Genomic DNA, 20127 nt, shown 5'->3' with positions numbered 1-20127 from the left:
AGCCAGGCACAGGGACCCACGTGCAGCTGCACTCACTGCCCACAGCGCCGGCGCCTGTGACGAGCAGCACTCACCTCCCCACCTTGTGCGGCCCCTGCAGGACCGAGCCCAGTTAATAGTTTCTGTTCATTCAGGGAGCGCACACCGTTTTCTGACTTTTCTCCAGCCTTTAACAGCTATTTGGGTGCATAGAAAACAGGACTGGAAAGGCATGTGAGAAGCTATGCAGTTCCTCCTGCTGCCCCAGTGCAGGATCAAACTGAATATTTAGCTGCTGTGATCTAAGCTCTACTCAAATACTTGGCATGGAAGGCGCATGGTATGAGGCTGTGGTGTTATTCATGGTGACACCCAGTGTCCGGGGGACCCAGGGACCCGGAGACACTTGGCACTTGGGGAAGGAGCTGATGGCCAGAATCATCTGACCAGAAATGTGGGTCTCCGCCATTTTTCTCACTTCCCTCTTCCTCCTCCATCACCAGAGCTCTGCTCCCGCGGGTGTTTTACAACATGTGAAACATATTTAGGGACATGTTTAGGTTTAGGGACAAGACCTTCTTGCAATCAGTGTGGGACCCAAGGGTAGGACAGACCTAAATGGTCACCAAAGTTCATCCAGAAAACAAGTGCTGTGAGCTGCCTCCATTTTGATGTAAACCTTTAGTTTTATTTTTTTTTCCTTTTTTGTACTGCAATCTGAAGTTCTGCATTTCAGATGTAAATGTTATTCCTTCAGTTTCAGTGGGATGGGTTTGTACGTGTGCAAACACACATGCATGTATGCATGTATGACAGGCTATCAAATATACATACAGCACAGTAACTTTGGGACAAAAAGAACAGATTAGAGAAATGAAAGATGGTATGAAAAGCCTTGAGTGATATCTTCCTTAGCCCTTTTTTCTTGTATTTGACTAAAACAGACAGAGATAGATGGCAAGCAGTCTTGTGATGTACCTTTTATTTTGAGTGATGTGGCAACTTGCCAAAACTCATGGAACTGATGCCAGGCTACTGGCCGTGCATGCAGGGCAAGGTGCATCACGTTGCAGTGATGGTGGTAGAAGACAGGGCCAGGAGCATGCAGGGTCACCGGCCTGGCACCCCTTGTGCCAAGGCCACCTCATCAGTGCGGGCTTTGAGCCCGGCAGAGGGTTGGCACGCTGAGGTGCTGTGTGTAGAAAACCAATTTTAGCGTCGCTTCACAAATGGAGGCTTGTCAAGATGTTTAAATAGCGCTAGTCTGCCAAAATAGATGCCTATCTCTCTCCTGGTGTAGGCTGGCTGCTCAGTGAAGCCCCCTGCTTGGTCGGCTGTCTTGTCTCAGGTACCCCCTGTGCCTCACTGTCGTCTCCACCTTTCTTGTCTCTTCTCCCTAACCTCAGCTCCCTCTTCCCTTTGCCTCGTCCCAGTCGTGCGTATCATCTAAATCACGCTAAAGCAGTGGGAAGAACCGCCACGCTCTGTCTTACCTGTGCGTCTGCTTCTCACACAGCCTTAGTCTGGACTAAACTTCTCATGACTCTAAAGCTGTCTCTACCCAGGATGCGGTTCGCGTGAGTTTATCGCTCCGTATTCGTGCCGAATTCACCCTGGGGTGAAGTCGGTGGCGTCTGGCTCTCTGCTGTGCTTCCGCTGGTGGGGCAGACCCTGTCACAGCCTCGGCCCCAGCTGCGCTGCTGTCATCCCTCTTCTCAACCAACCCGGCAGGGCTTTTAGCACCTGGGTGTGAAGGCCAGCTTCTCTCAGGGGTGTGGGTCGTCCAGCCCAAAGACTGTGCAACTGGAAAAGTAATTAATAACATTCAGGTAATGATGTGTGAATACAAAGAGAGTTTGTTCTCCGAATGCTGTTCTGAGCAGTAACAAGATTATCACCTAAGAGGAGGTTATTTGGAAAATCGGCAGGTAGGATTACAAGTTCCTTGAGGGAACTCATCTTTTGAGGAAAAGGAGCTGCTCCTGTACGTACGTGTGCCTGAGCAGAACTGAGCTGGAAAATGGGTAGTACTAAGGGGGAGGCGGGGAAGATGACTGAATGGAATAATGTTTGTAGATGGTTCCCCACTAAAGGAGGATTGCTTGCGTGTAAAAACTGGGTCAGTGTCATCTCCCGTCCCTTGGAGAGGGAGACAGCGAAGGCAGGAACTGCAAGTGGCGTAAGAACTTCAGCAACTTCTGCCACCTTCCCCTCCCCTGCAACGATGACATTTTCATCTGAGACGTGGATATCAAAGACTGCCGTACCTGGCAGTGGAGTTAATTAACACAACCTGGAAGACATGGAAGTTGGGAATCTTGTTTGTGCCAATCTGACAACATGACCTCATTCAGAGGAATTAAAAGGGCTGTAATGAAAGTATAAGTTTCAGCAGAAATTCACGCATTTCTTGCTTTTATCTGTCAGTGGCTTTACTAACAAAGAAAGAAAGAAAATGAGCAGCTGCCTCCGTGAGGTGTTAAAGATTGCAGTATAACCCCAGCCGAGCGGCCAGCCCTGCTCCAGGCAGCTCCAGCAGCGAGGCAGTGTGCTGGAGAGGCAGGAGCCATTCCTCCCGGTCCTTTCCCGGCCCGTGGGATGGCTCCTGGGCTTGTGCCCCAGGCGCCGCCCCTGCCCCGATGCCGGGCACTAGTGAGGGGCTTGGAGAGACCTTTTCCGTCCCGGGGTGCCTCGCCTGGATGATTATTCATGACACTGAAGATACCTGTGGTCTTTTCCTTTGCTCCCTTACATTCGCTGTTGATGTTGTTTCAGGGTGGTCAGTTGAGCAGCGTGGTATTTCTCACGGGCTGAGACACACAAAATGGATGTGTTTTCTCAGACTCAGGGACTGACTATTGCTTAGAAAATTCCAGTTATCTCTTTACGCAACTCGGAGGATTCCTGATGTCCCTTAAATAATATATCAGAAGAGAAGTTCAGTTGCATGGTTATTTATTATTGAGAAGACGCATTACATTTTTAAATAATTTCAGTTGTATTTTAATCTCCATTATTTAGCAAATTCACTTTACCACCTAGAATTTGCTTTTGCTGTGCTCATCTCGTCCCTCCCCAGCTGGCACACATTGCTGCTTCTGGCCCACGTAGAGATGATACTGATGGTGTCTGCCAGGGTATTTTGTCTTCCTGGTGTTTTAAACTGTTGAATGCCATTGTGAATCAGCGTCATGTGTCCTGGTAAAGATCTGGCGGAGCTGTGGTTGCTTCAGGGCTAACGAAATGCAGGTAGAGAAAACTCTCTTTGTTTTGCATGGAACTCCTGTGTGTCGTCAGCTCAGTGCCCTGCCTGAGTCAGGGTAATCCACAGGCTCTGGGAGGATTTTTACCCAAAGCAGTCGTGTTCCTACACTGCTAAATTCCCCGGTTCATTTAGACATGGGTCTTTGTGCCACCAGGGAGCTTCTTTCTGCAGCCTGTGCGTGCGTTGCTGTCATATAAGGGAGCGTGTGTCTGAGCGAAGGGCACCATTTCTAGGTGGCCCACGATGGGCCAGAGCAAGAGGGAATTGCTGCCTGAAGCCTCCACCCAGTCATTTTTTCTGAATTTTTTAGGGCTGTATCAAGGAGAGACCGGGATATTCATTTGTACGTGGCGGGAACAGTAAGAGAGAACATTAAGAGGATTGCTTGTACGTTGTTTTTTCTCCATCATTTGCTTATTGTTAAATCTGAATTGTGCCGTTTTCTGGGAGCTGTAAACTGGTGCTTGCCTGAAGTGGTTATGTTGGAGTGTAAGCTTTGGCGTGTGCCAAGAGGTTTAACGTCTTCTAAAAATTACATTTGTGGTATATTTTGAGCTTGTTGCAGCTACTGTCAGCGGATCACAGCTTCCCCGAACTTACAAATGCTGTGAAGTTGAGTGCCCCTTTTGTTATGTGAATTAACGTTCCAGCATCGACAAAACCCTGCAGGGGAATGGGTGTCTAATTGAAGCTAATTGCCTGGGGAAGCTCAGGAGGTGATGAAAGCTGCCGGTTTCTCCATCGGAACTTCCTCCTCGGCTGTTGTGGAGATGGTGGCTGGGTTTTCCCTGGCACTGTCAGCGGCCTCAGTCAAATCCAGTAACGAACTTTACAACCGAGTGACAGCTGGCCCTTGTGCTTTGCCGAAGCTAGGGGCTGGCTTGTCTCTGTATGAATGCCGGGTCCTCACCCTCTACTTCCGTCGCATAGATAGGAATCCTCTCTCCACAAGCACTGGCTGGATGGGCGGTCCCAAAGGGTGGTGGTCAATGGAGTTAAATCCAGCTGGCAGCCGGTCACAAGCGGTGTCCCTCAGGGCTCGGTGTTGGGACCATTTCTGTTTAACGTCTTTATTGATGACCTTGATAAGGACATAGAGTGTATCATCAGCAAGTTTGCAGATGACACAAAGCTAAGCGGGAGTGTTGATCTACATGAGGATAGGGAGGCTCTACAGAGAGACTTGGATAGATTGGACCAATGGGCCAATGCTAACGGTATGAGCTTCAACAAGGCCAAGTGCCAGGTCCTGCACTTGGGCCACAACAACCCCATGCATAGCTACAGGCTTGGGGAAGTGTGGCTGGAGAGCTGCCTGGCAGAAAAGGACCTGGGGGTTCTAATTGACAAGCGGCTGAGCATGAGCCAGCAGTGTGCCCAGGTGGCCAAGAGGGCCAATGGCATCCTGGCTTGTATTAGCAATAGTGTGACCAGCAGAAGGAGGGAGGTGATAGTCCCCCTGTACTCAGCACTGGTGAGGCCACACCTTGAGTATTGTGTCCAGTTCTGGGCACCTCAATATGAGAGAGATATCGAGGTGCTGGAGCGAGTGCAGAGGAGGGCAACGAAGCTGGTGAAGGGCCTGGAGAATAAATCTTATGAGGAGCGATTGAAGGATCTGGGACTGTTTAGTTTGAGGACGAGGAGGCTGAGGGGAGACCTCATCGCTCTCTACAACTACTTGAAAGGCCATTGTAGAGAGGTTGGTGCTGGTCTCTTCTCACAGGTAATTAGTGATAGAACAAGAGGGAATGGGTTCTAGCTGCAGCAGGGTAGGTTTAGGCTGGACATTAGGAAAAAATTCTTCACGGAAAGAGTGGTCAGACACTGGAATAGGCTGCCCAGGGTGGTAGTGGAGTCACCATGCCTGGATGTGTTTAAGACTCGTTTAGATGTGGTGTTAAGGGATATGGTGTAAGGGAGAACTTTGTAGAGTGGGGTTGATGGTTGGACTCGATGATCCCAAGGGTCTTTTCCAACCTAAATGATTCTATGATTCTATGTCGGGGTGTGCATAATACCATTGCTAGCACAATACCTTTGACTTGTGTGAGTACAAGAGTCAGGGGAGGGGAGCTGAACTCTGAATCCAGCAGGTGGCAATTTTCTGGTGTGACCTTCCCCATTTCATTGTGCCAGTCCAGCTTCCATTACTGCCCCTGACATCGAAAAGAGAAAATGTTCATCCACACCGCTAACGTATTTCAAGGGCTGCGGTTAAAGTAAAATGCTATTTAACTCAATGGTGGCTTTGATTCATTTTTGCAGTCTGGACCCACCAGTAGTAGTGGGCTGTGGAGTAAAGACTTCTGTGCCAACATATATGATTATTGGCAATATGGATCTGCAGGGAAGGCTTGGACAGTTAGTCGAAATCCACAAACTGCATTAAGTGGAAGTTGTAGGTGTTCAGTGAGACCAGGCATTTGCTTTGCAGTTATTCTTACCCAGCGACCCTGGTAGATCCCATAAGCCCTAAATGTGGCATTTAGGGGTACACCAGCATCACCAGGTCACGGGTGAGAGGGAGCAGGAGCCCAAGCGACACCGTGTGAGAGAACGCAGAGCACTTAACTGCAATTATCGTCACTCCCTGACAATTCAGAGCGACCACCCCCTAAAAGTTCCCAAAAACTTGTGGAGGAGCTAGAGAAATCAGAGGCCCACGTGCTTGCTGGGTGGAAGTAAGCTTTACTGTATGAACAATGGATTGGGAGACTGCGATCTTGTGTTGTATCCTTGACATCTACAGTCTTCTTTCACCTGGCTCAACTGAAATCAAGTGCAAGGTGACGAACCCTGCAGGAGGGAAAGGACCCTTTCTTATGGGTCATTTCCCCAGGTAGATGTCGGAACCATTTGGGGAGAAAAGCTGAGACAAAACCAGTGATTCTGTTGCTGTGACGGCTGCTGTTTATTTTTAGATCACAAAAAGAAAAAGATGGCTTATGTCAGATAGGTTGTGTACGTGAGAGAGCACGCTGAACAGATGCAACAGTCAGACTCAGCAAGTTGAAAAGTAGCTTTTTTTCCTCCAGCATCCTCAGTGTTACAGATCAGACATAGGTCCCGTATCAGCAGGAGGAGCCTTACTGATATGCTGTGGTCGCTCTGAATTGGCAGGGAGTGACAATAATTGCAGTTGAGTGCTCTGCGTGCTCTCGCTCGGTGTCCCCTGGGCTCCTGCTCCCTCTCACCCGTGACCTGGCGATGCTGGTGTACCGTGCAGCGGGGAGGAGGTGAGCCATGTGAAGGCACTGAAAAGCACCTGGATTTTTTTTACGTTTTCAAGTGGTGACAAACGTGGTGGGAGTTGCACAGCTCAGCCTGAGGGGCCTAATTTAGCAGTCTGGGATGGACAGGCTGAGACTGGAGTCTGCTGGCAGCATCAGAAGGACAGTTTCCTTCAGAGGGTGCCGCGGCGGTCTGAAGCTGGGTAGTCTAAATTCATCCCCTGTAACCCTCACCAGTAACTGCAGACGTATTACTACAGCCCTCTGTATGAGGTGTAAAACTTGAGTTCAATTTTGCCAAAAAGCCTTTTATTTTCTGTGGCATAGCATCGTAACGGGTTGGAAGTTGTGCTTGTTCAGTTTCCCTCATTAACATTTTGAGGCAACACACGTGCAAATGAATACTACAGTCCTCATCCTGCACCACTTGTTTTTGTGCTTGGCTCACTCCGTTTGCTTTGTGCCTCCGTTCCCATCCTTCACAGAGTTCTCACATCCAGCCGTGCCTGTTTCTGACCACTCCTGATTTTGTCCTCCCCTCCCAGTCGCTTCATTTCGGTAGATCTCTGCCTGCTGGGTCGGTGTGGTGCTAACAAAAATAACCATACCTGCTCCTGTTTGTACTTGGCTTCACATCTGCACTGGGAGAGCGAGGCCGGGATTCTCCCAAGGGAAACAAACCCTATTATCCCAGAGCCCAGGGCCACTGAGCCCACAGGAGCCTCTTTGACCTCTGGCTGGGGGAACGCGGGCAGAGAAGCTGTCTCAGCTCATCTTTTACCGAGCTCACTGTCCCGTCTCACCAGCAAACCTGCCTTTGACTGCAGGGACCAGAGTGACAGGGCTGGTCCCTGGACAGGGGATGTCCCAGCTGGCGGGGACTAGGTGGATCAGAGCATTTGCTTAGCGATCTGCTAAAAACCTGGTCCCTCCTAGCAGTTAGATAGCATTCTGTGCTATTTTTTTCTTTCTTCACTTAACCTTTCATGTGATTTGGCATTTTTGGTCTCAGCTCAAAGCTTTCTGCTTCAGCATAAAGTTGTTTGTGGTCTGTGCTGCTGGTGAGCAGGTTAGAAACTGATTGCCCACGGCACCTCGCACGAAGGGAGACGAGCAGCCAAACCAGAGGGGTGTCACGTCCCCAGGCAGGAATGGGGAGCTCGGGTGGGTTCTGTGGATTCCTGCACCCCGGTCAGCGGGTGATGTTTGCCAGCTGCCACCGCAGCAGGAGGATTTGCAAACCATGTAGTTGCTAAGAAATTAGTGTTTGTGCCAGGTGGTTACTCAGAGGCAAGGCGAGCGTAAGGAGCTGTACGCAGGAACAAGCACTGCATGAGCATGCTCTGCTACCTGTCCAGAAACCCTGAGCTCTGACCGGCCTAATTTCATTTCATCTTAATTAGGTTATTTCAGTTATCATTAAGCACAGCTGCAGGGTTGCATTTTTTTTTTTAGCTGTTGCCCCAAGCAGTGGTCTAAGGAGAGCTGTATTCGTGCTGCATCTCCTGTAACACTCCCCTCCCCTTCCCCACCAAAACCAACCAAAAAACCAAAACCAAACAAAAAACCCCAAACCCATGCAGATGCCTGTTGTGTTCAGTCAAAGCAGAATCAGCTTGGGGATGGTCACGAAAGCCTTTCCAGCCTCTGATGAAGTTAATGGACATTTTGCTGTCAACACTTGCGGTGAAGGACATGATTTTGATGTTAACTGTGTGGCTTGCAGCCTGGGCGGCCGTGAGTCACTGCAAAGGGCACTGGGGAGCAGGGAGGGGGAAGAGTGCCAGCTATTCCCAGCCAAGTGTTTTGCTCAGGGATTGCTTCGCATAGGTGTTTCGTTAGCTGCAAAATATATCTTCTCCCGCAGCTGGTCCTTTTACTCGGAAGAAGTCTGCCCTTTCTGCCTCATGTTTCTTCCCCTTGTTTTGTTTTTCTGGGACTCGCTGGGCTTTACTGGAGTTACCAGCTGGTGCTGGTACATGTGGGGAATTGGATTTTGTGACCAAAGGAGGACTAAGAAATAAATGCCTGGACATATAGCTTTGATTTCCATGTCATGGCTGTGTATCAAAAATAAATAATAAATAACGCCCCGATTTCTTCAATGATGTAGAGGTTTCTTAGTATTGATTATGCACTCCCAGGCTTCCAGCCAACCCTTGGATGTCAAACTTTTCAGTAGAAAAAACGCAGGCTCCTAGCATGGAGGGGTTGACAGGGAGAGTCCATACATTTGTGGCTGTGCTTGCAAACTGTCTGCTAGATGCAGTGCCTGAGAGACACACGAGCAGCTGAACTGCTCAGCACATGGCTCACATCAAATTAATGCCATTATTTCTGAAAGCAAATTCCTGCTGCAACACAGTTACAGACAGTCGATGTTCACATTCATTGCTTTTGACAGCCTGATATAAGGTAATTTAATTTAAATGCCCAGATGAGAAAGAAGCAAGAGGCATTTTTTAAAAAAAAAAAGAAAATAAAAGCCCACTCTTTAATACGTAAAATGCCTTCTTGGAGGAATAGATTAGTAGCCGTACGATGCAATTGATTTGCAAGAGCCCACGGATTTCAGTGGAGAGCTCTGCTTAAAGATCAATAGGGAACGCTGCAGCATGAGTGCTTTTGCCACTTAGGCATTCAAGCAAATGGTTGATGTTAATTCCTTCTCAGACTTTGGTCTAGGGCCAGTAGGGTTTGGGAGGGCACTTGACTGTGTTTCAGAGAGCAAGCTGGCCACATATGTCCTTCGCCTTTATTTCATTAGGCAAATTCTGTAAGAGAATTACAGATACAGACCCTCTTTCCGAAGTTGCCATGGCTGCACAAGGCAGTGATACACTCACGCTGGCTAGGCCAGCAGCCAGAACCAGAAGTTTTTCTAAGTATTTGCTTTTTTGCTAATTGCATGACTGTTTTTGTGGTTTTCCTTGTGTGACAGAGGTGATTTGTTCATTTCCACCTCCCAGGCTGCCCTCAAGGTTTGCGTTTGGCTGTATCCCACGATTTGGGAATATACAAGTGATGGGCTGGCGGTTTAGTAATAAAGCAGGGAGCCTTGCCCAGCGTGGTGCTGAGGGGAGCGTCTGTTGGTATCCAGCACAGACATTTCGTTTTTAACTGCACCTTTCCAACAGCTGGAAAAGAAGGCAAAAAATGCCAGGGGTGTTTTTCAAGGAGGTACCACGCTGGCAGAGGGAGCGGCGTTCCCTCTTCCCAGCTGCTCAGGTCACTGCTTTGTGCTGCGGGGTTGATCGCTTGGCTGTGCGGTGAACTGTCGCTAGCCTCCTGGAAAACTAGCCACGCTAATGCTGGACACCTCTGTAGATCCTCATTTAATCATCCCCTCCAATGCAGACCTTCGGGGTGAGACCCAAATGGCAAAATGAAATCAGTTCAGAAGTTTTGGGGTTTGTGTGGAACAGCCTAATGACTAACTGTCAGATTGGTCTAGTTTGGGAGTTTAAATGTAAGTAGTTAAAATCAGATGGAACTGGTTTTCAGGTAACCTGGGTAGTGTTCTTAACACACCACATTTACAATTTTAGCATCGGGCTCCGTGTCTGGGTCAGAGTACTGGTCTGCAGCCACAAAACCTTTGGGTGTGTTAACAGAGTAGTCCAGTCCGTGGCCGCAATGAGTGATCACACTAGAGTCATGGGTGAGGTTAAGATTTGATCTGTATTACAAGCTAGAGCTCTCTGAATCCTACTTTACTTTGGCCGTTATTTATTTATTCTATTTGTTATCATTTATTTATTCATTTTTATTAGCCTCTGTCCCTTTGCGATGGTATCTGAACACCTACTGTGGTTGCAGAGATCTGTGCCTCAAAGAGAACTGGACTGATATACTGGAACCTACTGCGTGCTCAGGTCAAGCTGGGACCGAATGGGCTCTGTGGAGGGGCCGTAATCCAGATTCCTGCCTGCTTTCCCTTGAACTGCTGAGAGCGTCTTCTGCTTTTGTACAGGGAGCTCCTGGACAGGTTGCTCTGGAGTTGCCGTGGGAATTTTACCAACCACTTGGAGGAATGCTGGGGTTGTTCTCTCGCTCTTACACCTGACTGCACTGGAAAAGAGCTTTGTAAATGGTATTTGCAGAGATGGTTACCCCTTAGCCCTTCGCCCAGCAGTTGGCCTTCAGTTAGGTGCTTGCTGGCAGGATGCTGCTGGCTGGGATGCACCACCTTAGGGCTGCGCGTCTTGGCAAGTTGGTGAGTGCCCTCAAGGCTGCCGGTGTTGCTTGCCGGTGAGGTTTCATTTCCGAGACTCGTGCAAATACCAGGTACAAACAGGAATTTTTTCCCTGAGTAGGTTGTAAAACAGTTGGGAAATACAGTACAGCCAAGGGCAGTTCTGCACTCCTGATGTTTCTCCTGGGTATTTCCTGAGGTTCTTTCTGCTCTCTGAACCTGCTCAGCCTCCTGTGTAGTGACAGACAGGCAGGAGAACCCAGAGCCCGGCTGGTTCATGCAGTAAATGGAGAAAGGCTGAAGTAAGGAATAAGTAAGCTGAAGTAAGGTTAGATACAGCAATACTAGGAGATTGCTCCTGTTAACTATTTCTCCTCCTCCTCCTCGGTCTTCTTCCTCGTCCTTGCTCTCCTAGGTGTCCCAGCTGCTGGCTGTGATGCGTTGAGCAGATCAGCCCTAGAACTCCTGACCTTGCTGCTTGGCACAACCTTTGATTCAATTTCAATGCTCATCTGAAAACTCGTGTTCACCTTGTTTCTATCGTGTAACCTTGTGTCAAAGCTGCACACGACAATCTGTTCCACAATAGTTTCTCTTTCTTGCTCTTGCTTACAGAGATTTAACACTTCATATAGTGGTGACTGCCTTTCCCTGGGTGGATATTTTCTTTTTCGTACATCTCGGATCTGTTCTCTATGTGATATAGTTGATTCTCAGCTCTATTTCCCTCTTGGAAATTTTTGCTAGACTCTGCTTTGGGAAATGGGAGAGAAGGTCTCTGGCTGTCAGTAACACGCTGATGCACCAAAATGAGACGCTCAGTTTGACGTCTGAAATTACTAGCAAATACTGAGAAATGCGGTGATTCGGGCCCCAGCGAGGACCCGGTCAGATCGCCCAATTTACCCAGTGGCAAAGCTGTTGCTGGCTTCAGCCAGGTAGAAGCAAGCTCTTGCATTTGGTTCAGAACTGGGTATGTGGGAAGCTACCCCCAAACCCCAGACATTAAATGATACACCGGTGGTACAAGGAGTGCCATTTAAGTGCCATCCTTTATATTTGTGGCCTTTGTATTTTCCTGATAGGAAGTGAATTTCTGCTTCACAAGGGTTTAAAATAAATTGATAAGTAATGCTTGGCTTCTGCTTTTCCTGTGGGGTAACTCATTTTTGCAATCCTTTATTTTTCAGTGTGTGAGAAGTGATTATATGCTTTCTGTATAATCTTTGTGTACAATAATTTTTCATGGCAACATGTGCACTCTCTATCATGGAGAATAAAGCAAAGTTCTTGACAAGCTAGAGGCAGTAGTAATGAAAAGGGTGGGTTTTTAAAGTCTGCATTGATACAGAAATACTTTGCGTGTTTTTGGAGTACTCTGTTCTGAAATGGGGATGTATCATAATCAAATTCATATAAATTGTTCCCACATTTGACTTCGAAGGAGGCATGGAAAAATATCTGCTTTTTGTAATAAGTTTAACATAGCAGTCAAATCATTTCATTAATGATTTCCTCCTCAGGATTACATTTTCAAAGCCATGTGCACTCATTTAATTGTGTGCCTCCTTATTAATGTTAAACACAATTAAAGTCCCACTATGACACTTTGAAAATGCAAATGCCCCCCTTGTGGTAAATGCCTCCTGCACATAGAATATCCCAATGTCACGGCAGCTCTCCAGCGTTTCTGCTTTCCGAGTCCCTCGGCACAGACTCTGGGTGCCGTTACCTTACCCCTGTTACCTCTGAGATGTGGAACAACGCAATGCTTGCCATTGTTTCACTTGGCCGTGTCTGGCTTTTTCAGCCAACCACAGGCGGCCTCTGGAGGTTTTACTTTGTGATTAAGTAATAACGTAAGGGCTTGTTTCTTTGAGAAAAAGTTAAAAAATAACAGTAATATCATGAGCATGATGTGGCATGTGCGGTGAGACCTCTGTTATTTATTGTTTGTTTACTCAGCCCCCGAGGAGCGGAGGGGAAAGCTCCCATAATGTGCTGTCAGAGAACGTGTCTGCCAGGAGATAAGCAACTGCCTGCTTTAGCAAGCAGCAGATTACAAAATGGCCTTCGCAGCCACTCTTTCAGCCTCCCTGAAAACACAGCCGGTTCTGAACCCCGGGAGAAGGCCCTATTGCTCAACATGGGATTTTCCACTTCGCTGGTAGGAAAGGGAGGCATTTGTGTGGGGTGACCTGTTGATGCAGTTCCGTCTGCACAGGCCGAGCGGTGGCCTTCAGGGTCCTCCTGCAGTCCCCTGATGCTGGTGCGGGCAGCTGCCAACACGGGGGCTTCGGGTCCCTCCTGTGTGGTAGCCAGGGTCCCCAGTCCTGGTGGGTGCCCAGAGCTAGCGGTCTGCTGTGACCTACGTGTCACAGAGCGTTTCCTTGAAAGCATAGGAATAGAAACGGTAATTATTTATTAATGTACATATCCACACCCATATATCTATGTTTATGTAGAAATATACATGCACATATTAAAAAAAGTTAATACTGTAGAGTCAAACACAAAATGCTGCCACTTACCTAACCCGCCTCCTCCTCTCGTTTCCCCAGCCTCAGAGTCTGGGTTGTCGCCGGATATGATGAGCTGTTGTCTTGACTCATAAAAACTTAGGAGTTTGATTTGGCAAAAAAAATAAATAATAAACAACCACATACAGAATTCATCCCATCTGCGGCCATTGCCAGTGTCTACCTAGAACTACTTATGCTTCTTAAAGCGCTTCATGGGTTGTCACTGAAACTGGGCAATATTTAAAGCCATGTCAGATTATCCCCATTTTCTAAGTAGTATTAGCCTGTCAAGGTAAAGACTTATAATCTTATACTTGCTTGACAAGCTGCATTATTTGTACTGTAATGTTAATTTGTGCTGAGGCTCCACAGTTAGTTGTAGTTAGGGGTATGAAACCTGACATTTAATGTTCCCTAACTCTGATAAAAATGGGGCCTTTGATCAGTTTTTTCCAGTGGAATGTTCGATTAATCTCTTCTGGCTTAATTTAGTGAGTTTAGACTTTCTCACAAGTATTTATTTTCAGGAAGGCTGATGATACCAATAGCAGAAGGGAGATAGATGGATAGATGCCGAAGTGGACCATCACGATCTCTCTTTGTCTGGAAGAGAGATGCTTTGTTTGTAAGGGCAAAGGGCATTGTTCTGTGCACAGCAATGACTGATTTATGAAGGTTGTTTCAATGCAATCCTACTTTTAAGGTTTACTCCAGCTTCTATCCAGTATTTAGTTCGTTAAGGTGTTGACACAATTTTGCTGACATTTTTCTTAAGTGGATTATGCTCACAGCCAGTTTTTCAAAGCAAACAGATGGCTTTTCAAACAGAGCATGCCCACAGATTATTTTTTTTATGGTGTCTCTAGAATTATGACAGCTCTGTCAGAGGGGGCTGGTTTGTCATTAATTTTCTTGTGACAGATGATTCAAAATCGGTTTTGCTCCTTCAGCTTGCTCAAATGAACCAGCTGTTTAAAAATAAAAAATACAAGGAGACTAAGACATAAATCAATTGGTCTGCACATGAATGGAATCACACTATTTTGATAAGTCCATTTCTGTTTTTAGATGACTGTAAAATAAGAATGTCTTCAAAATATTGGAAGTGTGCTCAGGAGGAGTGTTTTTCTTCTTGGAACCAGAAGACGTGTTGTGTGTTGCCTCAGACAAAACCTGTAATCTGAACTGCCTGGTTACTTACGTGTGAAATTGGAATATGCATGAGGGAGAGCGGGTGGCTCAGCACCCTCACACAGGGTGTGAAGTCCCTTGGCTTCTGGGGACTTCAGATAGGAGTCTTTGCAGGGCGGACTCAGGCTGTCGTCTTCCAAGTGGGGTTTTATCAAATCCCAAGTAGCTTCCCTTAAATGAGTGTCTCAGTGAGTCCCTAGGCAAAGACACAGTTTGTGGGCCACCCAAGATTTCCATCCATTGCCCTCCCTCTGGGAAGGAAGAGGACATGAATCAAGTGACATAGACTCAGTTGAAGCTCTTTGTGTCAGCTTAGGGAGCTGCATCCATCTTGTGCTGCCACATGACAGGAAATCCTCCTCCTCCTCCTCCTCCATGCCCTGCATGGGTGATTGTTCCTGCTGCCTGGGGAGATGCTGGCCATGCCACAGGCAGAGGACAACCTCCTAGAAGGCTTTCCGCAGACATCCCAACTAAGGGGACGCCAGGTGCTTTGGGGTGCTGGGCCTTCATCATCATCACTTTGCCTTTCTGTTGCACTGTCTCTCCCAGGTTTGGGGCTTAGTTGTTCCTGGTGCTGTAGGGATGTCTATTTTGAGTTGTTTCTTGTGCTACAGGAATACATAGTGCCAGGTTTTGACTTGGAGAAGTTAAGGCTGCAAAGCATCATCACACCGACTCTTTTCTGCGTGTTGGTGCAGCCTTTGGTGTCTTCAGTCCCGCATGCCTGACAAGAAAAAGCAGCACCCCCACTGCAGCTGGGTCTGTTTCATCCCCAAACCAAATTATTTAAAACTCTATTTGCGTAGTGAAGAATCTACCACCCTTTTTGATAACATTATCATGTCATCGATGATAGTGCTGTCGGATCTCTTTGCCTATGCCGTGGTGTGTTGTCCCTGTTGCTACAGTCCAGCATGATTCCTGTGCCATTTGCAGACAGGGAGACCGGAGCGTGCTGGACACTCGAGGCAGCTATGGTGCTCCTGGATTCCGGCTTACTGCCTTTAACCACAAACTCAACCTCTGTCCTAAAGGCAAGATCATGGCTATGTGAAATATATGCTGCGTATATTACTCCTGTTTTGTTTTTTCAAAGCATGTCTGCTCACTGGATCCCAAGCTATTTGTCTGTGTGTTCCCATAACTGTCATGCTGCCGAGATGCAAATCTCTTCTAAAGAGTTTCATACCGAATAGCACAGAGCTGCTTGCGCAGTCCCAGTGCTTTTTGTTATTCTTGCATTGAGTTGGATTCCCAGCATCTGGGTAGCGATTTACATTGTTCAGCAGGGACAAATTCATGTCACCAGGAGATGAGGCAATCACGTTTCCGGGTGCGGGCTGCCATCCCTGGCTGACGTGGTTTCCCACGTGGTGTTTACCAGTGCAGCGGGACTTGCAAGCCACCATTGTTTCTTCGTTGTGAACATTGTTTGCAGGGGCTCAGGCGGTGCAAGTCCGGTGCCAGGCACTGGCAAAAAGAGAACTGTGCTCTCATGGGTGTGGGATAAATCCTTCCTCTTAGATCTGGGGAAAGGGAGAGCAGCAAGATGCTCCCACTGCTGGAAGGTGTCGCGCTGCAAGTCCCCCAGCACATCTGGTTTGTTTTAAAAACCTAAGGAGGGTCAGCCATCAGTGTGCCCCGGGTCCTGCCGTAATATCTGTTGTCTCCTCTGAGAGCCCACAGAGCATCTGTGGGTTCGCAGGAGGTCAGGTTTGGTTGCAGGGATGCGAATGTGACATTTCAGTCAGCCGGAGGTATTCCTTCTGAATATGCCTATAACCAGCTGCAGCGGGTGGTGTACTTTAAGCTGTAGTTCGGGTGACATTAGGCGAAGAGCAGCTCAAGTTCTCAGTGATGCTGAATTTTAATAACCAGATGCATCTTCTGGCTTTTATTTATTTGTATCCTCTAGCACCAGAATCTTGTCGCTTTGCGGCACTTGAGATATCAATATTGCATAAATATTCATTTTGGCATTTCTGAACACCAACTCCTTGATACAAATTTCATGTAACACGTTTTTCCTGATAGTTACAAATTGGATTGACATCCCGTTAGTCACCTCACCTGTACATGCTCAGAGATGATATAGAAGCAGGCTTTTGCTCGTGAGGTCTGTCATTCCCATTCTCCTGCTCAAAGGTCCCAAACAAAACGGTTCAGATGGATTCAGTGTGGCACTAAAGGGTGCTGTGCTGCTTACAGGTGTGCTCTGCTAAAGGAGGGCCCAAGGCTGGGTAGCAAATCGGGGTGCAAGAAGGGGTGGGTCTCAGCTCACAGGGGACTCCTGGCTGGGGACATGCAGCCATTGCCTGTCCCGCTCACCCTGCCTGCTCTGCTGGCCACTGCCTGCCCCGCTGGGCTGGGCTGCAAGAGGGGCTTCAGTCCCCTCCCCCGGGGCTGGTGTTCACAAGGAGGCAGAGGGGATTTGAGACAGGACCTGGGACCTGTTCCGCAGCATCACACCACGTGTCAGAGACAGTATTGCCGCTTTTGGTCCTCAGCGATGTGTGTGATTCCTGACTATCTCCTGCATGTCTGTCTGTGCATCCTCAGGGCCAAGGAGATCTCCTGAAGAATGCCAAGAACGAAGCCCTAGAGAACATGAAGCAGATCCAGCTAGCGTGCCTGTCGTGCGGACTGAGCAAAACTGGAAGTGGGCACGCGGATGCCAAGTCGAAACGGTGCCTGGAGGCAATACAGGAGAAGGACACCGGAGATGAGAACGGGAGGCTGTGAAGGGGAGGCAGAGCTGTCACATTCGTCACAGATTTCAATAACTCTAAACTATTTTTTTAAAGCATTTAAAAATTCACACAGGAATGCCCTCTACAGGGTGTTGGTAGTATTAAAACCCTCACAATGTCAGTATTTTAATGCAGTTAATTTATCTAAGTTAAACTCTGGTAGTGAGATTTCTAATGAAGCCAAGCTGTCTGTATGCAAGTGCGTGTGTGTGTGCGCACATGCAAATCCTGTAGACGCCCTTTCATGCATTACATTAGTCATTTGCTAATTTATTCCTTTGTCATCTTTGAATAGGCCTGTTCGTTCTGAAGATCAAAACAAATAGAGAGTACTTGTATCAGTTTTGTGCTTTATTTTACTCTCCAGCTTTTATCATTTAACTTCTAGGTTACATTACTGTTACGCTGTTTAAACAAACAAACGAAATACAACAACAAATGTCACCAACAGCTGTTTTTATGAGGACAAAACCAGCGGTTTGCTGCAGATCCTGAACGTGATTTTTAATGAACAATTCAAACCAAGTAAACGGGATATTAAATAGTCAGAGTTGCTGGATAGATTGCGATCAGATTTGAGGTGTACATTTCACTGAATTTTAACAAACTGCTCTTCGGGATACACCTAGATAGGACGTACTAACATAAGTACTCGCTGATTTATTTCATTCCGGTAAATCATCGCTACCTTGTAGATCTGCAGGACAGCTACAGTCTTTGCTGATAGGCGTTAACTTGTGCAGTAATGACCATAGCTAGTCAGCCCCGTAGTTACGAGGAGAGCTGTGAAGATCCTTCGGTGATCGTGAACTCTGAAGGTGAGCTTCAGCCTGTTCTGAGACACCCGGTGGTGCCACTATGGGAAGGAAGGTTTTACAGATTTCACAAACTGTGAGGTTTGCTGCAAGAGGTGTGAGAGGTCAGATCTTGCGTGCCGCCTTCTGCTTAGACGTTGAAGTCAGTTGGATGAAGCAAGCAGGATCTGACCTTACGTTGTTGTGGTTAAGAATCGTGCTGTGCTAGAAATTTGAAGCAAGGCTGCAGAACTGCTACGGATGTAGCGCAGAGAAATAGCTTGGGGAAAAAACGGTACCAACATTTTTGTGCAGCAGTTACAGAGACCCTGACACGCATCCTGTGTTTAGGGTAGTCCTGAGAATTGGATGCCTCCTTGTTCCGCTGTAGAAAGGAGACGGAGAATGTCACGAAGCAATGCATCCTCGTCCCTCCCGCTGTCCAGCTCACCTGTGCTCACAACATTCATTTCAATCGTTTAAGTACTGTGCTTGAGTGTAGTATTTGTGTTACCTTTAACAGGACTAAGTGTTTTATGGTTATAAAAAAGACTATTTAAAGCATTGCTTTTATTTTGAAAAGCTACTTTTTAAATTAATTTGATTAACAAATATGCTAATTTTCTGAACTTAACAAAAAGTAATTGCTGAAAGTTTGACCATTGGAGAATCTTATATAGCTATTGTGTTAAGTTATTTTTGATTTCTTAATAACACTATTATGTTCATGTTGCACATTACTGAGAGAGTAAAGCTATGAAACAACTTTGACCCATGTTTTTAAAGTGATTTAACACAGAAGGTAATCAGCGAGACATGGATAAAGGTGCGTTAGAGTGGGTAAGTTGCTTGAAAGAAGGTCCTGCTCCGAGAGGAACTGTATTATTGCAAAGGTTATAACTTTGATTTAAGGTTATACCTTAAATACCATTTCTTTAAAACTTGCCGTACTTGTTCAGATCCAGCCCTAAATCCTTTGTTTATCTCTCCATTAGATTATGAGTGAGTATTCGGCCTTAGTTGAGGTCTGGCGAGGGATGTCGTTTGTGTTTCAGGCAAGGCATAAAGCCCAGATCAATGATGCAAGTGTGCTCATTCACATTTTGCCCTCCTGGGTTACCTTCCTGATTTCATCATGTTTATATGAAGAACATCACTTGGCCTTTGGTATTTACAGTTGGGGAGGATGGAAATTGTTAACCTAGCACCACCTTTGGAAAGCATCTCTCTCAGAGAGGAGAGGTTGCTTCAGAAAGGGTAAGTGGCTTGCCTCTTGGTGCTTCATTTAAACCTAGAAATAACTTGATTATTTTTCAATTTGAAAGGCTATCCCAATGTCTGTACAGGATCTGCTGGCAAAATACCTTCTAGTCCTCCTTCCTTCTCTGATGTTATAAATGACCAGAAAATTACCTAGAGAAGGGCTTGCTTTCTGTGCTCACATGGAAAGGGATACCGCGTAGCTCTTGTTCTGTAGGTATTTGCAGACCCAGCAGACAGTGGCTGGACGGAAATCCCATAGCATGCATGCCCACACCTTTCACACCATGTTTAGAATTCATATCGTGTCCTGTGCCAAGGTCATGCTGCATGGCTTCCTGTGCCAACATACAGGGAGCAGAAAACCTCGGGCACCCTGGATTGACCCAAGTGGCTGGAACCGCGCCGGGTGCTGGCGCCCACATCCCTGCAGCTGGAGCAGCTCCACCCTCCTGCACGAAGAGCGGGCTGGCGGCAAACGCTCATCTCTCCTTCCTGTGTGCTCTGTGCCCCTTTTGAAGTCACTGGGAGTGGATGCTAAAGTGTCAGTTGGCATAATAAAAATTCAGCCTTGATGAAGAACGCGTGAAAAATCATATTCAGCATCGACAGCAAAAATACACAGGGGACTGGCAGCCCAGCCTTTCGGGGAGGGTTTCATGACATGTCTGGCTTCTTGCAGTGGTACAACCACTATTTGCCTGATGTCCCACCTGAATGGGAAGATATTATCTATATCACTTCCTGGGGAATGATGTCAGGAAAGGGTTACAGGTATTTGCCATTCTTTACAGTGGTTTTTAGCAACAAGAAATCAGAGAAGCTCTCAGGGACGGGCACAGGGAGGTGGCTTCCAGAGGGAATACAGGAGTGAATCTACCTGGGTCTCGTTCCACCTCTGCCACGGAGTCCTGCATCTTTAGAGTATTTATTTT

At 47.1% G+C, this 20127-nt stretch overlaps 1 protein-coding gene across 1 annotated transcript in view; it reads left to right on the top strand.

Moving 5' to 3' along the window:
- Positions 1–19819, top strand: part of PLCL1 (phospholipase C like 1 (inactive)) — a 216729-nt gene extending 196910 nt beyond the window's left edge. Inside the window, exon 6 of the mRNA XM_063341823.1 lies at positions 16948–19819. Within this exon, the coding sequence (XP_063197893.1) occupies positions 16948–17130 (183 nt within the window). The 3' untranslated portion in view covers positions 17131–19819. The remainder of the gene's footprint in view (positions 1–16947) is intronic.
- The last annotated feature ends 308 nt before the right edge of the window (positions 19820–20127 follow it).

The sequence above is a fragment of the Chroicocephalus ridibundus genome, chromosome 7, assembly GCF_963924245.1.
Source record: "Chroicocephalus ridibundus chromosome 7, bChrRid1.1, whole genome shotgun sequence".
Lineage (NCBI taxonomy): Eukaryota > Metazoa > Chordata > Aves > Charadriiformes > Laridae > Chroicocephalus > Chroicocephalus ridibundus.
Note: the sequence above shows the minus strand (reverse complement) of the source record. Positions and strands in the feature narration are given on the sequence as shown.